The 17,621-nt window shown below is 57.9% G+C and overlaps 2 protein-coding genes across 2 annotated transcripts; one reads left to right on the forward strand and one right to left on the reverse strand.

The window, feature by feature from the left end:
- Positions 1 to 359: 359 nt before the first annotated feature.
- Positions 360 to 5,720, forward strand: RASL10B (RAS like family 10 member B; the record flags this gene model as incomplete). The annotated part of the gene is made up of 3 exons (XM_082860038.1): positions 360 to 575; positions 4,853 to 4,977; positions 5,450 to 5,720. The coding sequence occupies 3 exons, from the start codon at positions 360 to 362 to the stop codon at positions 5,718 to 5,720; spliced, it is 612 nt and encodes a 203-aa protein (XP_082716164.1).
- A 3,143-nt stretch (positions 5,721 to 8,863) lies between these two features.
- On the reverse strand, positions 8,864 to 16,074 carry GAS2L2 (growth arrest specific 2 like 2; the record flags this gene model as incomplete). The annotated part of the gene is made up of 6 exons (XM_082860906.1): positions 8,864 to 10,418; positions 10,995 to 11,247; positions 11,849 to 11,945; positions 13,079 to 13,186; positions 14,033 to 14,277; positions 15,690 to 16,074. The coding sequence occupies 6 exons, from the start codon at positions 16,072 to 16,074 to the stop codon at positions 8,864 to 8,866; spliced, it is 2,643 nt and encodes an 880-aa protein (XP_082717032.1).
- Positions 16,075 to 17,621: the final 1,547 nt, after the last annotated feature.

Genomic DNA, 17,621 nt, shown 5'->3' on the forward strand with positions numbered 1-17,621 from the left:
GAAAGATTGATTCCCACTGATGGGATGGACGGCAGGGAGAATGGAGAAGGAAGGATGGGGAGGTTCTGGATAGATGGGATAGGGGCTCTGGGGAAGGGAAGGCATCCCAAGTGGCAGTAGTAACAGCTCCAGTGACATTCCCCAAGGTAGAAAAGTACAGGATCTGTCCAAGGAGAAGCCAGCCCCACCGAGCCCATCTCTTGTTTCCACAGTCCAGGTGGAGGCCGCAGAGGGCCCAGGGCGAGCAGGGGCAGCGATGATTGGTCCTGACGGTGGCTGAGCCCCCAGCCCCTGGAATATGCAGCCCGGGGGAGCCCCAGGCAGTGGTGAGGACGAGGTGGCGGAGCGGGGCGGGAGGCATGGTCTCCACCTACCGGGTGGCCGTGCTGGGGGCGCGAGGCGTGGGCAAGAGTGCCATCGTGCGCCAGTTCCTGTACAACGAGTTCAGCGAGGTCTGCGTGCCCACCACCGCCCGCCGCCTCTACCTGCCTGCTGTCGTCATGAACGGCCACGTGCACGACCTCCAGATCCTCGACTTCCCGCCCATCAGCGCCTTCCCTGTCAATACGCTGCAGGTAGGGGGGTGGGGGTGGGGGACAGGGTGGAGGACAGCCTGGACCCCAACCCTCTCCTGGCTCCGGCCCTATTGCTGGCTTTGAGAACTCCGCGCTGCACCACGGGCCGCCCTACTTAGAGCCGTGCCAGGAATCCATTCATTTGTGCACTGGTTTATTCAACAAATATTTGATGAACGTCTAATGTGTACCAGGCCCTGTGGTGGGCACTGGGATAGAATGGTGCTCAAGACAGAGCAGTTTGCTCTCAAGGAACTCATAGTCTGGTGAGAAGACAAACAGTCAGCTATTACATAGTTCCATGAGTGTCATGATTGCAGGGGATGCGGGAACTAAGACAGCCCTGAAGGGGCATCTGCCCCACGAAGGTGTGTGAGGGTGGGGGTCACAGGAGGTGATGTCTCAGCTAGGTAGGATCTGGGCAGGTAAGGGTCAGTGAAGAGAAAGGCATAGAGTGCCGGATGCCTGTTAATATTCTGGGCGCTGCCTCCCATGGCCTCAGACCCACGTCATCTGTAGAAGGGACAACAGAAGAAAAGGCTGGGACCTGGGAAAGGTGTGTTCTCAGAGATTGGAGACCCCAATCAGATCTCTTGCCCAAGGGCCTTTTCTCTTAAGTGATGCTTTGTCCCCTGACCTCAGGACTGGCCCTCGGGGCGGCCTTTCCTGCAGGGGTTGGATTCAGATGCCCCCAGTGCCCTGGCTTACAGGGTCCAGCCTGCAGGACCGGGTCCTTCTTCCTGCTCTCTACCTCTGGCTTGAGCGGGGATTGGGTGCAGGGGGAAGCTGAGCCCTACACATGTTGGCTCACCAAAGAAGCCCCCGACCAGAGCGCAGAGTTTCTCCAGGAAGGCTAGGCACGGTGGAGGCCCGGAGGGCACGGGCCACTGCTTGGCCAGTTGTAACTGTGCAAATACAGCAATCTCTCGGGTGGAGCTGGGGGCTGGGGAAGGGCTCAGGCTCAGCACTGTGTCAGCAACTCTGGGCAGGAGGACCTTCACCCAACCTCGGGGACACCTGTCTCTCCCATCCTAGGTGTGGGAGCATCAGCACCAAAGACAAAAGCCTGATCCACACATCACGCCTTGGAAACAGTGAGGTCAGGGCAGTGGGTCCAAGGTCAGGTGTTCTATTTCTCCTCCAGAGGAGACTAACGGTAGCCTGAGTGGATGCTCAGATCCCGCTCTGGTCCTGTGCATTGAGCTGGGTTTATTTTTCACATTTTGTTGTGTGTTTAAATTGTAATTTCGATTTTGGAATCGGGAAGATACAATTTAAAAGTCCAAACTTTGTTAAAACAAACAAACAAAAAGTACACCCAAAGAAATCTCAGTCCCACCCCTGCTCCCTTTACCCCAGTTCTTGCCCCGTTCTATAGCCATTCTCATTGGTTTTTTTATTCACACTTCCAGTTTTTCTTTACACAAATAAGAAAATGTATTCTTATTCCACTTCCCTTCTTGCATTAAAAACAAAAACAAAACTGTCTGCACCTTTTGTTTGTTTGTTTGGGTTTTTTCTTTGTTTATTTGGCTTGACATTTTAACCTGTCTTTCCATGTCAGTATCTAGAGGTCTTCTTCATTCTTTTTTCATGGCTACACTGTATTCCATTGGAAAGATGTACTATGAAGTCCCCTCTTGTTGGACAAGTGGGTTGCTTCCAAACTTTTGCTTCAAAACAATGCCACAGTGAATAGCCTTGTAATAGTCATTTTGTACACAGGAAGGCGTATCTGTGGGATCGATTTCTGGAAATGGCATTGCTAGGTCAAAGGATAAATGCAACTGGAGTTTGGAAGGTGCCAGATTCCACACACCCCTCCATTAAGGTGCATAGTTTGTGCTCCTGTGAGGGATGTTACATGAGTGCTTGTTTCCCTAAAGCCATCAGAGTGTATTGTCAAACTTTTGGATTTTTGACAGTCTGATAGATGAGGTAGGATAATCTCAGTGTACTTTTTATTTACATCTCTGCTTATGAGTGAAGTTGAGCATCTTTTCATATGTTTGAGGGCCTTTGCCTTTGTTTTTCTGAAAACTATTAATGCCTTTGCCCATCTTTCTGTTGGATCATTGGCCTTTTTCTTCCTGATTGACCCTGAGTTTTGGACTCTACAAGGATGTCCAAGACGTCACCCCTGAAGCACAAGAAAGGGACTTTGAGCAAAGAAATGCTGAGACAGGATCCTGCATGCCCCAAAGATCAAATAGTAGAATCCCACTGGTTACTGTCTGAAAATAAGAATACATTCTTCCCCAATGCCAGATGAGATCCAGCCCAGGAGAGCGGCGTTTCTAGGGTCGTCTCAGCTGTTGCTTCTGCAGCCTCTCTCCTCCTATCAGAGAAGGAAGCTAAGGTTAGAGGGCGTGTGCAACCCACCCAAGGAACAAACAGCAAATGCATGGTTGGCACCCAGGTGGCTGAGGCTCCCTCAGCTCCTGTGTCCTCGGAACTGGACTCAGTTTCCATTGCTCCTTCTCTGTCTTGATACAGCTCCAAGATGGTCTTTTACCATCTGGAATGCTGCATGGAGCTAGCTGGAAGGCAAGCTGAGCTTTCTTACTCCCTCCCTTCAATCAGGGGTGAAGGGGCAACCCAGCCAATCGGGAGCCTTCTTTCTCTCCCTTTTAGCAGCCCCCAGAGAGGAGTGGGTGGGAGGCAGCCTGGAGGCCCCCTTGAGGAGGTAGCATGTTGGGAGAGAGGTGGGGCTGTCCCCCTCGAAGGCTGGCAGCTGTTCCCTCTCCCCAGCAGAGAGCTGGAAGAATATGGGAGCCTCTCTGCCTATTTCCCCATCCCTCCCACTCCTGCTGATCTCCGCTCCGTGCATGGGATGGCGGAGGAACAGCGTACACTCCGGGGTCCCAAGCTCCCAGAGGTCCTGTGTCCAGTGGAATACAGTCTTTCCTGGCCTGAGAAACCGGTTCATGGTTTCCTATGATTTTAGATTTGTCCTCAGCATCTTGCCCCTGCACCAAAGTTAAAACTCAGCACAAAGAAAAGATGCCACATCATCTCCTTGGAGAAATCCACTGCAGCAGCTTCTAAGCCTTTGAATCGGGAAGTGCTTTTCTGGAGTCGGACTTACGCTCCACCACTGTGGCCCAAGTCTTTCCCCTTTTAATCCTTCTCTGCAGTGTAGAACCAGCTGTAGTCCTCCATGCCTGATCCCTACCCCAGTTCAGCTCCTGAGCTGCCACAGGAGATGTGCCTGCCTCTCCCTCTAGTCTTTTGCCGGGGCTCTAGTTCCTAGAGAAAACCCTAGTTCCCCTTGTCCTGGGAGGCCCGTCTTTCCACACTCTGGCTGCTTTCTGCCGCTGCCCTTGCAATTCTCATCTGCTGGCAGGTTAATTAGCTCACTCATCTCTTAAGCAATCTTCTCTTTCGTGCACTCAGGCTTGCCTGGGGCCTGTTCCGCTTGAGCCGCAGGCCCTTCCCAGAGAATTTGCCACAGGCATTCAGGAAGTTCCATCTCCCTGGAGCTGCCCTGGGGCCCTGCTCTACATCAGCCCCCATCAGGCATCCAGTCTCAACCTTTTTCTCCTCAGGCCTCCTTCTTCTCAACTTTGAGGGCAGAGTGGAGCCAACAGAAGGGGTACATCAGGTAGCAATCTAAGGGCTGCGTTACAGGCAGGAATTCGGTTGATTCCAGCAGGGACCAGGTGGGATTCAGGACCGTGGAGAGTTCACCAGCCTAGGTAGTGCAATTAAAGAGCCTAGGAGGAGGAGGTATGTAAAAATGAGGAAGGCTGGACTCTGGTCCTCCCAGGAGCTCACGGCAGAAGTGGGGACCTGGGAATGGAAACAGCTCTGACCGAGGTATAATTGAACTGTTCTTAGAACACAGAAGATGAAGGGAATAGTCCCCTGCTTGCGGGAAGGCTTCTTAGAGGAGGAAGAGGCATCTGAGCTGAGGCCTGGGAAGATAGAGAGGATTTCAACAGGTCCAACAACTAGCTCAGGGCTGGGCTCGTAGAGGCGCTTAATAAATGTAATCGAACAAAGGACTGGATGGATGGATTGGGGGACAAAATGGGACAAGGCAGATCTCAGCTCCAGGAGTGCACAGGACAGACAGCGGCCCTGCCCCATCCTGGCTTGGAGGTGGGGAAGCCACACCTGAGTTGTGCCCTGGGCCTGGCCTCCTGGGGATCGGCGAGTGTGCAAGGCTTAGGGTGCAGTGGCAGGTGAGAGTGCTGTGTATGGCGGGAGGTGGCTGGGGGCAAGGGGAGCCCTTATGGCTGCTCTGACCTTGGTGCTGGCTGGGGGTGTTGCAGGAGTGGGCAGACGCCTGCTGCAGGGGACTCCGGAGCGTCCACGCCTACATCCTGGTCTACGACATCTGCTGCTTTGACAGCTTTGAGTACGTCAAGACCATCCGCCAGCAGATCCTAGAGACGAGGTGAGGGGCCGGGATACACTCCACTGCCACCTCAGTGGATGCCCCTATGCTGGCCACTTCCTGTGAAAAGGGTGCAGTGGGAGGGAAACAGATCACGTGCCTCTGGTTCCCACACATACTCAAACACACACTCACGACATTTTGCCGTCCCCGTTTCTGTTAACTCATTTGGGGACCCTTACCATGGGGTGGCTAGTCTAGTGCAGTAAAGAGCAGAGGCTAGGGGAAGGAGACTTCCAGGGCGCCTCAGCCGCATGACTTTAAGCCAGGCTCAGGTTCCTCATCTGTACAATGGGGAGAACATTAACACCCACCTTTTGCATCAGTTGCGTCAGTTACAGCGCTGCGCCTGGAACAGATGGATGGTAGTAGTAGTATTGACCAGGCACAACCCGCCCTTCTTGAAGTCCGGGTTGGGGGGAGGTTGTGAGACTAGACTGTGGGGTTCTGAGATTCCCACCTCGCCCAGCAGGGTGATCGGCACCTCGGAGACGCCCATCATCATCGTGGGCAACAAGAGGGACCTGCAGCGCGGACGCGTGATCCCGCGCTGGAACGTGTCACACCTGGTGCGCAAGACCTGGAAGTGCGGCTACGTGGAGTGCTCGGCCAAGTACAACTGGCACATCCTGCTGCTCTTCAGCGAGCTGCTCAAGAGCGTCGGCTGCGCACGCTGCAAGCACGTGCACGCCGCCCTGCGCTTCCAGGGCGCGCTGCGCCGCAACCGCTGCGCCATCATGTGACGCCGCGCCCCAAGGGCCGCAACCCCGGCAGGCCCGGGCGGGGAGGGGCAGGAAGAGAACTCCTGGACCGCCCCCGCAGCCACGCCCTCCCCGGGAGAGGCGGAGGGCGAGAGGGAGCTTCCCCTTAGCTGCCCCGTCCTCCCCCCTCTCCCCAGTCTGTCTTCCTGGGACGGCCGCCTTTAGTGCTGTAGTTCGTGCAGAGCCCGGCCGGGCCCTTAGGAGCGCCGTCGCCCCTGGGGGTTGGGGGTGAGCGCGTGACACGGAGGGCGGGGGTGGAGAGGTGCATTGTTGACCGGGCCCGCACCCGTCACCTCCAGAGAGTGTGTCTGTCATTGTTCCGCGTCTTCTTCTCCCGTGTCTGTCTGTCTGCCCAAGCGTCAGTTGGTCCTCAGCTGTCTTACCCACCCTCGCCACCTCCAGCTTCGTTCACAGGGCTCTAATTTTATCCACCCCCTGTCGCAGGTCCCGGCAGCACCTCTTCGTGAGGCCAGCCTTCTGACCGTCAGCACCACCGGCACGGGGCGGGGCGATGCGGGTGGCCCAGGGACCACAACTGGGGTCCGAGGGTTGAAGTCCTGGATCAGTCAGGGGGAGGAGGCAGAGCTCCCCCTGCTTCCAGGGAGACCTCCCTGCCCAACAGCCCCAATAGACGCAACAAGCTACCTTCCAGCCTTAACTCGATGGTCCGTCCCTGCCGGGTGCCCCTCTCCCACTTCCTGACCCTAAAGTCAGATCACCCCCTGGGTTCAACATTTTTTTCTTGACCGAGTGTGGAGAGGGATTGCCCACAAATGATAGATTTATTTCCATGATGCCAGCGTCCAGTGGTCTGCCAAACTGGAGGATGTTTGGGGGGGAGTGGGGGTGTCTGGTGGTGGGCGGGGTGTGGAGGGAGGCAGTCAGTTCGTGCCAGGGAAGACTTTTTCTCCCCATCTGACCCCAAGCTGACTGCCCCAGACCTTGCCCGCCTTGAATCTCAGATTACCCCGATTAATCTGGGGAGGGGCAGAGCCGGGAAAAGAATTATGGGAACCCCTATGCTTGGGGGAGATATACCGGCATCCCCAACCCTGGATGGAGGCCCTCAGGATCTGACGCCCCCTCGTCCCGACACCAGTTGGCCCCATGCCTTGACTCACTCCGCCCCATTTTCTCCGGCTGCCTGGCCAGTTTCTACCTCTTGTCACCGGAGCTGATCACTGTCAGTTTTGTACCGATTTAGAAATAACAAAAGTAATGAAGATACTAGGAGTGACCTGCGGGATTACTGGGGGATTTGGAGGGCGGGAGAAATGGTGCGAGTCCCCGGCCGCCTAGCCAAGTTCTCCCTGAGGCTGAGCCCTCAGCCCTTCTCTGGTGGGAGGATAGCGAGGTCCCTTGTTAGAAGAGAGACGGAGAGAAGAGCCGAGCTTCGATGTAGCCAAGCTGTGGCGTATAGACCAGTAAACCAGGTAGCTCGGGGTGGTGATGGAGAGGAGTCTGGGGGAGGCGTCATGGGTGGCAAACTTCTCATCAGATCCCGCGTGAGAGGGAAGCTTCGATGTTCTCTTCTGCTTCCCCAGGTGATTCCCACTCCGCTCACTGGGGGTGACGCAGCCCGACAGTGACTGCCCTGACCTTGGGCAGTCCAGTATTTTGGGTTCTGGTCCCTGCTGTGCTGCATGACTTTGGGCAAGTGACCCGCCCTCTCTGAGCCTCCCTCTGAAGCAGAGGAGGTGGCTCCCCTCCCCCCACACCTTGGAGTGGCTGGGAGGGTAAGGAAGAGGGGCTGCCCCCCTTTATCCCCTGCATCCCTGTCCCCCGACTCACCAGGGGGATGGGGTGAGTGGTGACAGCATCTCACCTGCCCCATCACTGTCACCCCCCAGCTCTGAGGCACCTGAGGTGAGAGTGAGGGACCCAGGCCTCTGGCTGCCCCCTGTGGGAGCCGTTGGAATGTATTGCCTGGCTGGCCCCCTTCACCCACCCTCTCACCCCCGCTTCACCCCAGATCTTTGATTTTGATTCCTTCCGCCCCCGTTCTGAGTGTCTGTCCTTCACCCTGCCCTCCCTTCCCCAGGGTTTCCCACCACAGGGTCTGGAAGTGTGTGTGACGCCCACTGCGCTGTGATCAGAAGTCAGATTAAAAATCAGGGAGTGTTTTCCCTCGTTTCTGTACCAAGGTGTTGGCTCAGTTCCTGCCGTGGGAAGGAAGGGACTCCCTGCAGCGTTTCTGCCTGCTGAGCTCTGGAGGGACAGACAGTCTGGGCGATGAGGTGGCCTGAGTCCTAAAGCCCAGGCCCACCAGGAGAATGAAGGGAAAGGGAGAGAGCTGGGGACTCATCTCCTCTCCACCTACCCTGCCAGGTGATCAAAACCATTCAGAAGAGAAGCATAACATCTCCCTCTGCCACTTTCTTGGGAAGACTTTCAGAAGTGGACTCAATCCCAGCTTCTGCCTTTGTGTCTTCCTCCCGCTCATGGCCAAGGCTCTGCAGCCCCCGCCCCGGCCCACACCCATCATAACTCCAGGCGTGTCAATGTGTTAAGGAATGCTCTCAGCCATCCCTCTTGACTCGCTGATCTCAGTTCCCAGCCCCCAGAGCAAAGTTTTGAAGTCCTGCAGGAGCCCGTGTGGGGCGACCTTGTCCCCGTCTGTCTGTGATGCTGAGGCAGCGGCCTCTTCCAGGAGAGAAGGGCTGTCTGGCAAGGTCGGCTGGGGCTGCAGAGGGGAAACCTCTCTCACCCCAGCTCCCTCCCCCTCCTCCCCTCCGGCGGGAAAATGCTGCCACACCTTCCTGCACCGTGGTAGAGTGAAGGACTCAAGAGCTGGGGGCTCAGGAACAGACCCACTCATGTTTAATAACTTAGAAGAGCTGTGGAAATGGGCATGGCCGGAGGACAGAGCACAGGAATTTCGGGAGTTGTTCTGGGAGACAGTAGCCCTACCACCCTGGAATTGGACTGGGACTCATGGGTTGCCCTCCTGCTCAACCCACCAGATGGAGTCTCTGTTTGTCTTCTAAACTCTCCTGGCCACGGCCCTGTATTGAGGTGAGGGACCTTGCTTTCTGTTCCTGCAGTTGGGAGTGCAACGAATACACGGGCATCTTTTTACTTCCCTCCCACAGGCTTGGGGGGGGGCGGGGGTGAGAAGCGCCTTCTCACACCCAAGACTCCTCCTCAGGTGAGGCGGAGGCTTGATTAAGCTGCTGAGGCCCCTGGCCCTCCAAAGGTGGGGAGCTGCTCTCCAGGGGTGCAGCTGGCCCCTTCCTCTCCTCTCCCTCCTCCTTCTCCCCCGCCGAGGCTCCAGCCCCCAGGGCTGCCTTCCCTCCATTGCTGCCCAGCCCTGCTCTCACCAGCCTGCCCCTGGGGGGTGTCTTGGCTGGACCCAGGTGGAGGCAGGTCAACGGCTTGGGGATTCGTGAAGGCTGCTTCTCGGGCCTGTGGTCTCTCCGGGGCCGAATCCTGTGCCTGAGCTTCAGCTTGTAGATGGATGGGACTCTCCGGGGCTTCCGGAGTGTCCTCTTGCCCTTGCCTGGACATGCCTTGGCTTTATCAGAACTGGGGGCGGAGGGCGAAGGTGTGGAGGACTCCGGGGTGGCAGACACAGCAGGGGCTGAGCAGTCCTGCCCCCTTTGAGCCGGGACCTTCGTTGTCCCGGCACCCTTGGCACTTGGGCTTGCTTTCGTCCTCAGCCCACTCTCTTCGGCGCCCAGTTTCCGTTTTGGGCTTCCTGGGCCTGCACTTACAGCTGGCTTAGGGCAGCCTGTAGGGGCTGCCTTCCAGGCTCCCAGGTCCACCTTAAGGAGGGGTGGGGGGCCCTGAGCCAGTTCTTGGATGACTTTGTCATAAGGACCCCCAGGCTCAGGCCACCGCCCACCCAGACTGGGCACGTAGACTCCACTGCGAGGAACGACTCCAGACGCTGCGCCCTGGGGGCAGACAGTGGCCACCTCTAGCAGCTTCATGCTGGCCAAAAGCTGCTCCCCAAGGCTGTGGTGGATGGCTTGCTCCTTGATCCCACCCGAGGGCAGGGGAGTGCACCTCCCCTCCTGGTGCTGTGGGCCCAGGCCCCAGGGCTCTCTGGCCTCTGCTGTCACCTGGACATCCAGCTTCTGGTCCTGTTGCCTCTCTTCCACAGAGCAGTCCCCATGTCTGGACCCAGACAGGTCCCCAGTGACGGCCCTTAATGGAATGGGCCTTCTCCCCAGTTCTGTCCTGGGACCTCCACTTGCAGTCCCTGGAAAGCTTCTTCCCAGAGTCGGGGGGCAAGCTGGGGGCAACCGGACCAGGATCTTGGTGGGTCCTTTAACAGGGGATGGAGAATGGACAGATGCTGTCTCCCTAAGCTGGGAGGAGGCACCCTCGGCCTCATCCCCGGGTGGTGGCCTGGGGCCCACAGGCTTGGCTGGGCTGGAGGAACAAGGCAGGGGAGATGCTCCTCCTGCTCGTGTCCCTGTGGTAGTGGCCTCAGGGGCTTGGAGTCCCTGGGGGATGGGGGTCCTGGCACGAGTTCCCCAGCTGTCTGTCTCCTCATGAACCCAAGATGTGGGAGTCCTTCTCCTGGGGAGCTCAGGGGGGTATCTGTCCTCCCTCTTCCCTGAGGAGGTGCACTGTGTGCCTCGGCCCCTGGGAGTAGGTGAGGACTGGGGGCTCGGTGGGCTGTCCCCATCTGGCAGCTGCCTCCAACACGGGGCGAGTGACTTCTCCTGGCACCTGAAAGGGAGAATCATAGGTTATTGGCAGGGTTATCTGATCCAGTCCCCTGGCTCCCAGTCCCCTGGCTCTGCGAAGGGATGGCCTTTCCCCAGCCAGAACTCCCAGGGGGTCAGACTTCATGTTGAAGGAAGCAGATGCTCTCTCTCCCCCGTGCCTGCCAGAGACTCTTCCTTACAGCAGATACCGTTTAAGTCTGTCCTCCCCCATTCCTTGTGTAGCAGATAGAAAGCAGCCTGGTCTGGACCCCAGGTTGCTTCAGATCCCACAACTACAGGTCACCAGTCTTGGGTGGGGAGGGTCTTAGTTTCTGCTCTACCATGAAATGGCAGAGGGACCGTGGGTAAGTCTGTTCCCTTTATGGGCCTCAGCCTCCTCATCTGTGAAACGGGAGGGTGTATGAAGTTAACTAGGTGATCCTAAATGTACTGGGTGTTTTTTGGTTCTGAACACCTGAGGTCTTGCTGGGATAGGGGCACTGCTGGGAGACCTGCTCCCCTTATCTTGGGGTGGGGTGGCCTCTGAGAATGTAGACTCCAAAGCAGGAAGAGGCCCTGCCCTGTCCCTCCCCAGTACCTCGGGAATGGTGCTGTCTCTCTGAGGATCCCCGCCCCTGCTCTCCGTTCACGGTGGGGTGTAGGGGAGGAGGCGGCAGGGGGCCTCTGCTTTCGACCTGAAGAGGTATATGTCGTCCAGTCCACGGAGGGCAGGGGGCTCTGGGAGCGGCTGATGGTCATCGTAGGCTGGCGCTGTGAGGGCCCATTGTCCACCCTCACTTCATGCTGCACCAGTGGGACAGGGGGCTTCAGGAAGCTGCCGGTCTTGTGTGCTACCAACACAGCCCCCCAGAGACAGGAGAGGAGGAAAGGGTTAAACTCCTGCTGATGGGGTCCACCGTTCCCTCCCCCAGCTGTCCCATACCCTGAATCCCGCATTAGAGACAGTGGGACCTACTTTGACAGTGACAGCACCAGAATTTCCTCAAGGGAGGGGTTTAGGGGATGAAATCTGGTCAGAGGGCCTGGCTGGGGGACTTGTTTAAAGCTGCAAGTCCACGTCTTTAGCTTAGATTGCATGCTTATTTGGGGTGGCTTGAGGTGCTGATGGACATTACGGGAAGACTAAAGACCTTCCAAATCATGCTTGGCGCCTACATCAGAGGCAGAGCTAAGCCCTGCCCACATGCCCTCATGACCAAATGCTGATTCTCTGTGTATTTGGCGCCATCTTGTGGCTTAATTTGGTACTGCACCGTGGCTGGCCCGCTTTCCGCCTAGAACTGAGAGGCCATTCACACCTGTACCTTCTACAGTATCTTCCTTCCTCCATCCCCTGCACACCTCTTGCCCCTGGAGATCAGGCCTACCTCCCGCGTCTGCTTCCGGCCTCCCGACCTGGAGTCATAGGGAAGGGACTCTCAGGGGACTTACAGAGGGATGTGCACCGGCAGGGGTCATGTTTGTCCAGATAGTGACCGAGTGTGTCCCAGCCGCCCCCCACACGCACCATCACGTGGTTCCGGAGGATCTGCAGGGGGCAAGGGTGAGGTGGAGGGCAAGGTGAGGGAGTCCCCTCTCCATGGATCAGCCTGCAGGCCTTCAGCCCTTGCTCCCATCCACGTACACATGCACACGTGTAGTTGGGAGCGTGCCTATGTTGCAGCCTGAGTCCCCTGCAGGACTGGCATCAGATAGCACATGTTGTCAAGGGTGGAGGCCAAGCTGACGAACAGCAAGTTGCCCCACGGCGAGACAAGGGATCTCCCAAGCACTGTGTAGTCTACCTCCCGACTCCCTCCTCTCCCTTCGCGGGGAAGCGGTTGACGCCTGCGCACGTTTGTATCAGAAACGTGGGGGGGGGGGGCGCTGGCTTTGCTCTCGTGGTGTGTGTGTTAAAGGACCCGCAGGAGTCCTGGCCCGACTCCACTCCAGGTCACGTAGCCTCTCCAGGCGTCCACTTCCTTAGTGGAAACGGGGCGCCACAATCCATCCCCACCTGCTTCACAGAGCTCTTGGCTCAGGCTCTGGGTGAGGGCCCAGGGAGCTGGCTCTGCCTCCAGGTGTGGCCCGACCCCAGGAGAAGAAGGCTTAGCTGTGCCCCTGAGCCGCTGGCCACACCCCCAGGTGCAGACTGTTTCTGGCCAGGTGGCCAGGCGTGGGGCGGGGTGGAGGGGGTGGGGAGTGGGGAGTAGCGGGAGGCACAGTTCAGACTTGTACTGCCGCTCAGAAGGCACCAAGCTGGGCATGTGAGCCGCGGACCGCGGGGTTGATGTGGCTGGGCCCTGCGGGGAACACAAACTGGGCGGGGTGGGGGGGGGACGGGGTGTCAGGCCCCTTGCTGTGACCAAGCCTGTGAGTGGAAAAGTAGGAGTACGCTTCATCCTCACTTCTGACTGGGGAGACCCCCTTCTGAACTAAGGTGGAGGCAGATGGGGGAGGTTCTGGTTCTGGCTGCCCTCATGGAAGGAGGGGACATGCTTGCCAACTTTGTCAGGAATCTTCTGGAATTCTCCAACGGAGAGAAGGAAAGCCCCAAGGCCTGATAACTGGCGTGAATGGTGATTTCCTGTCCTTGCCTTCAGGCTTGGGCAAAGTCCCACGGAAGGAAACCTGATTCTGCCGACCCCAGAGAGGTCCCTCCACCCCCGACCAGGGACTTACCCGGATGAAGATGAGGGTGTTGGAGTCTCCCACGCGGTACTTCCCCTCGGACACCTTGACCATGGAGAACTGAACCGGGCACGTGCAGCGGCTCACCAGGCTCTGAACCTGCGGGCAGTGGGCAATGGGTTCAGCCCTCCCCTCTGCCCAGGTAGCCAAGCTCCCCCTGCACGCTGGGTCAAGCCCAACGGGCGGCCTGCCTGCCCCCCAGACCCAAGGCTTCTGCCAAGTCAGGGCTGGGGGCTGAGAAGCACGTAGAGAAGCCTTTTAATGGCTCAACGAGAACAAGACCTTGAGTGGTCACCTACGGCCCAACACCCTCGTGAGTCAGCTAACAGAGGCCGTGGAGTGTGATGGTTAAGGTGGACCTTGGAACCTGACAGGTTTGGGTGGGAATCCTGCCTCCACCGCACTATAGGCCTTGGGCAAGGTAAGAAACCTCCCTGAGCTCGATTCCTTGGTGGTAGAAGTGATTCCTAGTCACAGTCAGAGCTAACTCCCAGGACAGGACCCTCTGTGCCAGACACTGGCTGAGCGCTTCACGTGCGCTGGCTCATCTAACAGCCACCGCGGTCGTGGAAGGTAGGCACGGTTACATCCCCACAGTACAGATAAGGGAGCTGAGGCACAGAGAGGGCAAATAATTTGCCCAGTCACACGGCTGCAAAGCAGTGGAACTAAGACTTAAACCAAGCAGTCAGAAAAGGATCTGCGTTCTTAACAACCGTCCCACGGGGTTTAAACGAGAGAGGCGTAGGGTGCTGGATTCATAAAGAAAACGATGAGCATCGAGGCTCCAAGTGGACACGACTTACTTAACAACCACGCGGTGAGAGAGTGTCGAGGAGGGGACTGGGGCTGAAGAAGGGGGTGGCTCAGAGGGTCCGGATTCGGAGGGGGAGAGGGAGGCGGGGCGAAGGAAGGCGGGGCCGAGGGCGTGTCCGGAGCCCTCACCAACTGGTCCAGGTTGCGGAAGTGGCAGGGCGGGCGCGTGGGGGGCTCGGGCGGCGGCGGGGCGTCGGGCGGGGGCAGGGCCAGCTCCAGCCGCAGTTCCTGGTCGATGTCCTCCTCCAGCCGCACCAGGCTGGGCGCCGCGACGCCGAAGCGCCGGGCCCGGCGGCCCAGCTCCAGCAGGCACAACACCACGTTCTTCACGTTCTTGCGCAGCACCAGGTCGTCCGTCTCGAACATCAGCACCTCTGGCCGGGGCGGGAGAGGGGAGAGGAGGGTAGGCAGCCTGAGATCCCTGCTGACCTGCCCGGAGCAAGCAAGCGGAACAGGTGGGAGAGCCCTGGGGCCATCCTGGGCCAGGGCGCGGACGCAGGCATGGGGGATGGGGGGTTGCGTCTCAGGTTCTTGGCGGCAAGCCAGCCCCTAGGAGGGTCTGGACAGAATTGCTCAGGTACTGAGTGCAAGACGAGGTGGCTGCCTTATGGCGGGGCAGGGTGTGGGGGAGAAGAGGGGACACAGCCAAGCGAAGGAGCCTAACTCCACCAGCCCTTCTCCCCGCTCTGTTTGCCAGGATGGGTCCAGGAACAAGAAGCAGTCTGTGCTGCTTCCCATCCGCGCCTCTCACCTCCAGCAACCCCCAGGCACCCCAGACTCAACTCCCAGCCCACACATAACCAGGCTGGGGTGAGTACAGGCTCTGGAGCCTGACTGCCAGCTTTGGAACCCTGACGCTCCCACCCACCGGATGTATGACCTTGGGCTAGTCCCAGCTTCAGTCTCCTCTTCTGTACAACAGGAAAGTAGTCTGTTTCGTGGGGTTGCTGTGGGGATAGTCATGTGTTTGCAGGCAATGTCTGGCACATGGTAAGTGCCCGATAAAACACTGGCCTTTATCAACCCTCCAGTCCTGTTCCGTATTGTGTTGCCACCGACTGGCCCGTAGGCCAGGCCTGACCCCTCCCTCTGCCACACCCCCACTGCCTTTGGTCTGAAGGATGGTGCGGCATCCAGCTTCATCCCCGCTGCTGGGTCCAAGGCCAAGGAGATGAGGGAGCCTGATATCAGTCCTAGAGTCTTGGAAGCCCTAAACACGGCTGGCCCCTCCCTAACATCCACTTGCCTCCTCCCCTGTCCCCTCCCCACCCCATGTAGCCCAAACACACGCCTTCTTTGTGCCCCCCTGCCTAGAACTCCCTGTCCGCCAAACTTCTTTTTATTCTCCAAGACTCAGCTCAAATCTCCATCCACTATATGGTCTTTCCAGGCCCATCAGGTGGCTGTTTCCGCCTCTGTCTCCCCAGCACAGATGCCTCTCCTTGAGCTTCTACCACGTTGGGCTATAATTTATGCATCTTCTCAGCTGTCTCTCTTCCTGGGCCACAAACTTCTTGGCACTGGTTCTCAGCCCTCTCAGCACTTGGTGCCCAGCACGACGCTCTACCCAAAGGAGACAGGTGCTCGAATCATCCAATCAACACATTTATTCATTGGGGATTTCCTATGAGATTGGGAAACTGAGGCATGAAAAGGAATGAGCTGGCCCAAGGCAAATCTGGAAGGAGGACCGTGGCTCCTGACCCCTGATGCAGCCTGAGCCTCAGAGAGGAGATTGACGCCTGACAAGATAAGGGTCTGGGGAGGGGGGGGCCGGGGTGCTTACCTTGGATACCCATCTCCTTGCGGCACCATTGGATGAAGTTGGAGATGTTGTCCCGGGCCTGGAAGGTGCCTGGCTGGGCGGCCCCATTGCAGGAGACCCCGGCCCGGGGCAGGGGAATGCTTTGGGCTCGGGCAGGTGCCTCAGCCAGGAAGGCCAGGGCGGCCTCAGTGACGGCGTTGGCATGCTGGCACAGCGCCAGGCCCGTCTCCAGAGCCTGCAGGAAGTTAGCCGCGTCGATGTCCAGCCCGTAGAGATCCCGAAGCCACTCGGCCAGGTCCTCCTTCACGGCTTCCAGGTACTGCTCGCTGGACTTAAAGGGCCGGATGCTGCTCAGTGGAGGCCTCGGGGTCCCAGGCCTCCTCCTGCCAACCCCAGGCTGGGCCATGGCTGGACCACCAGCCGGGGAAGGGGCAGTTGCCTCCTCTCTCCCACAGCTGTGTCTTCACTTCTACCACCTGCTGGGTTCTCCCTGACTCAGGGGTTCCCCTTGTCCTCCGAGAGCCCAGGACGGCTCTGCTACTTGCCGCTGGCTTCAGCCACTGTCACTGCCGCCACTGGGCTGGGCCAGGCCTGCCCCCTCCCCCTCCCCATTCCTCAGTCCCTGCCAGAACTTTCCTACTTGGTAGCCCTGCAGCGACCTCACACCCCAGCTGCCCAGTCCGCTCAGAGGTCGCCACCTCCCAGGACAGATGGGGGTGAGGACACTCCTTTCTCCCCCCAGGGCTGGACAGGCTGTGCTAGCTGCATCCCACCCACCACCGGCCAGCCTGGAGTCTGGCTGGCGGCCTCTCCACTCTGCTTTCCTCTCCTTGGAGACAGTGACTGCTACAAACACTCCTTGTTAACCCTTCCTGGCATTGCCCGCCCTGGAGCCTGGGGAGCAGAGGAAGGCTGGGGCTGGCTTCTCTCACTTGGTTGACACTGGTGGGGGCTTTTGGGAAATGAGGGCGAGAAGCGGGGCCAGGGGATGTCATGCCCCTTGGTGTTTAGTGAGCACCGTAGGATAGGGATGAAATAGATGCAGCGACAGAGTCCATACACATGAGTTTGGCCTTGGACCCTTTCCTGAAGCCCTCTGTGGCCTTCATACACTGCCTAGCCTCTCTGTGACTTAGTTGCATCAATTATAAAATGGGAATAGTAATATCTACCTCTCCAGGGTGTTGTGAAGAATAGAGGAATCGCGAATGTGGGAAGCATCAGACTATTAAGACTGGGGGGGTCCCAGCTCTCACTGATTCTCCCAGCAGCCTTGTTTGTGCACCATGCTCCCTATTTCTCTGGAGAACCCCTCCCACTCTACCCACGTGCTTCCTCCAGAGTGGGCTGTCAATCATAGTACCTCACCCCATGGCCACAGCAATGCATTCATTCAACAAATATTTCCTGAGTACCTACTGTGTGCCACGCACTATTATAGCCCTGAGGGTGTAGCTATAAATGAAGTCCCTGACCTCATGGAGGCTGCTTATATGTTGGTGGGTGTTGGATGACAGATAACAAACTTACAAGTCTATAGTAAGTCAGGTGGTGATAAATACTAGGGAGAAAACTAAAGGACTAAAGGAGGAGGGGGGAGGTATTTTCTATAAGGGGGTCAGGAAGGGCCTCAATGATATGGTGATGATTGAGCAGGGACCTAAGAGAAGTGAGGAAGCATATCTTCGGGAAGGGTACTCGGGCAGAGGGAACAGCCAGTGCCAAAGCTCCAGGCAGGGGAATTTCCCAGAGGTCCAGTGGTTAGGACTCAGCGCTTTCACTGCCGTGGCCTGGGTTCAGTCCCTGGTTGGGGAAATAAAATCTCGCAAGCCATGTGGCTCAGCCGAAAACATAAAAAAAACTCTAGGCGGGGGGATGGTTAGCATATCCCAGGAATAGCAGTGACAGGTAGGCTCTGAGGAAGAGAGGAAATGGGGCCTCAGATTATGCAGG

Source organism: Leucopleurus acutus (genome assembly GCF_964270905.1).
Source record: "Leucopleurus acutus genome assembly, chromosome: 19".
Classification (NCBI taxonomy): domain Eukaryota; kingdom Metazoa; phylum Chordata; class Mammalia; order Artiodactyla; family Delphinidae; genus Leucopleurus; species Leucopleurus acutus.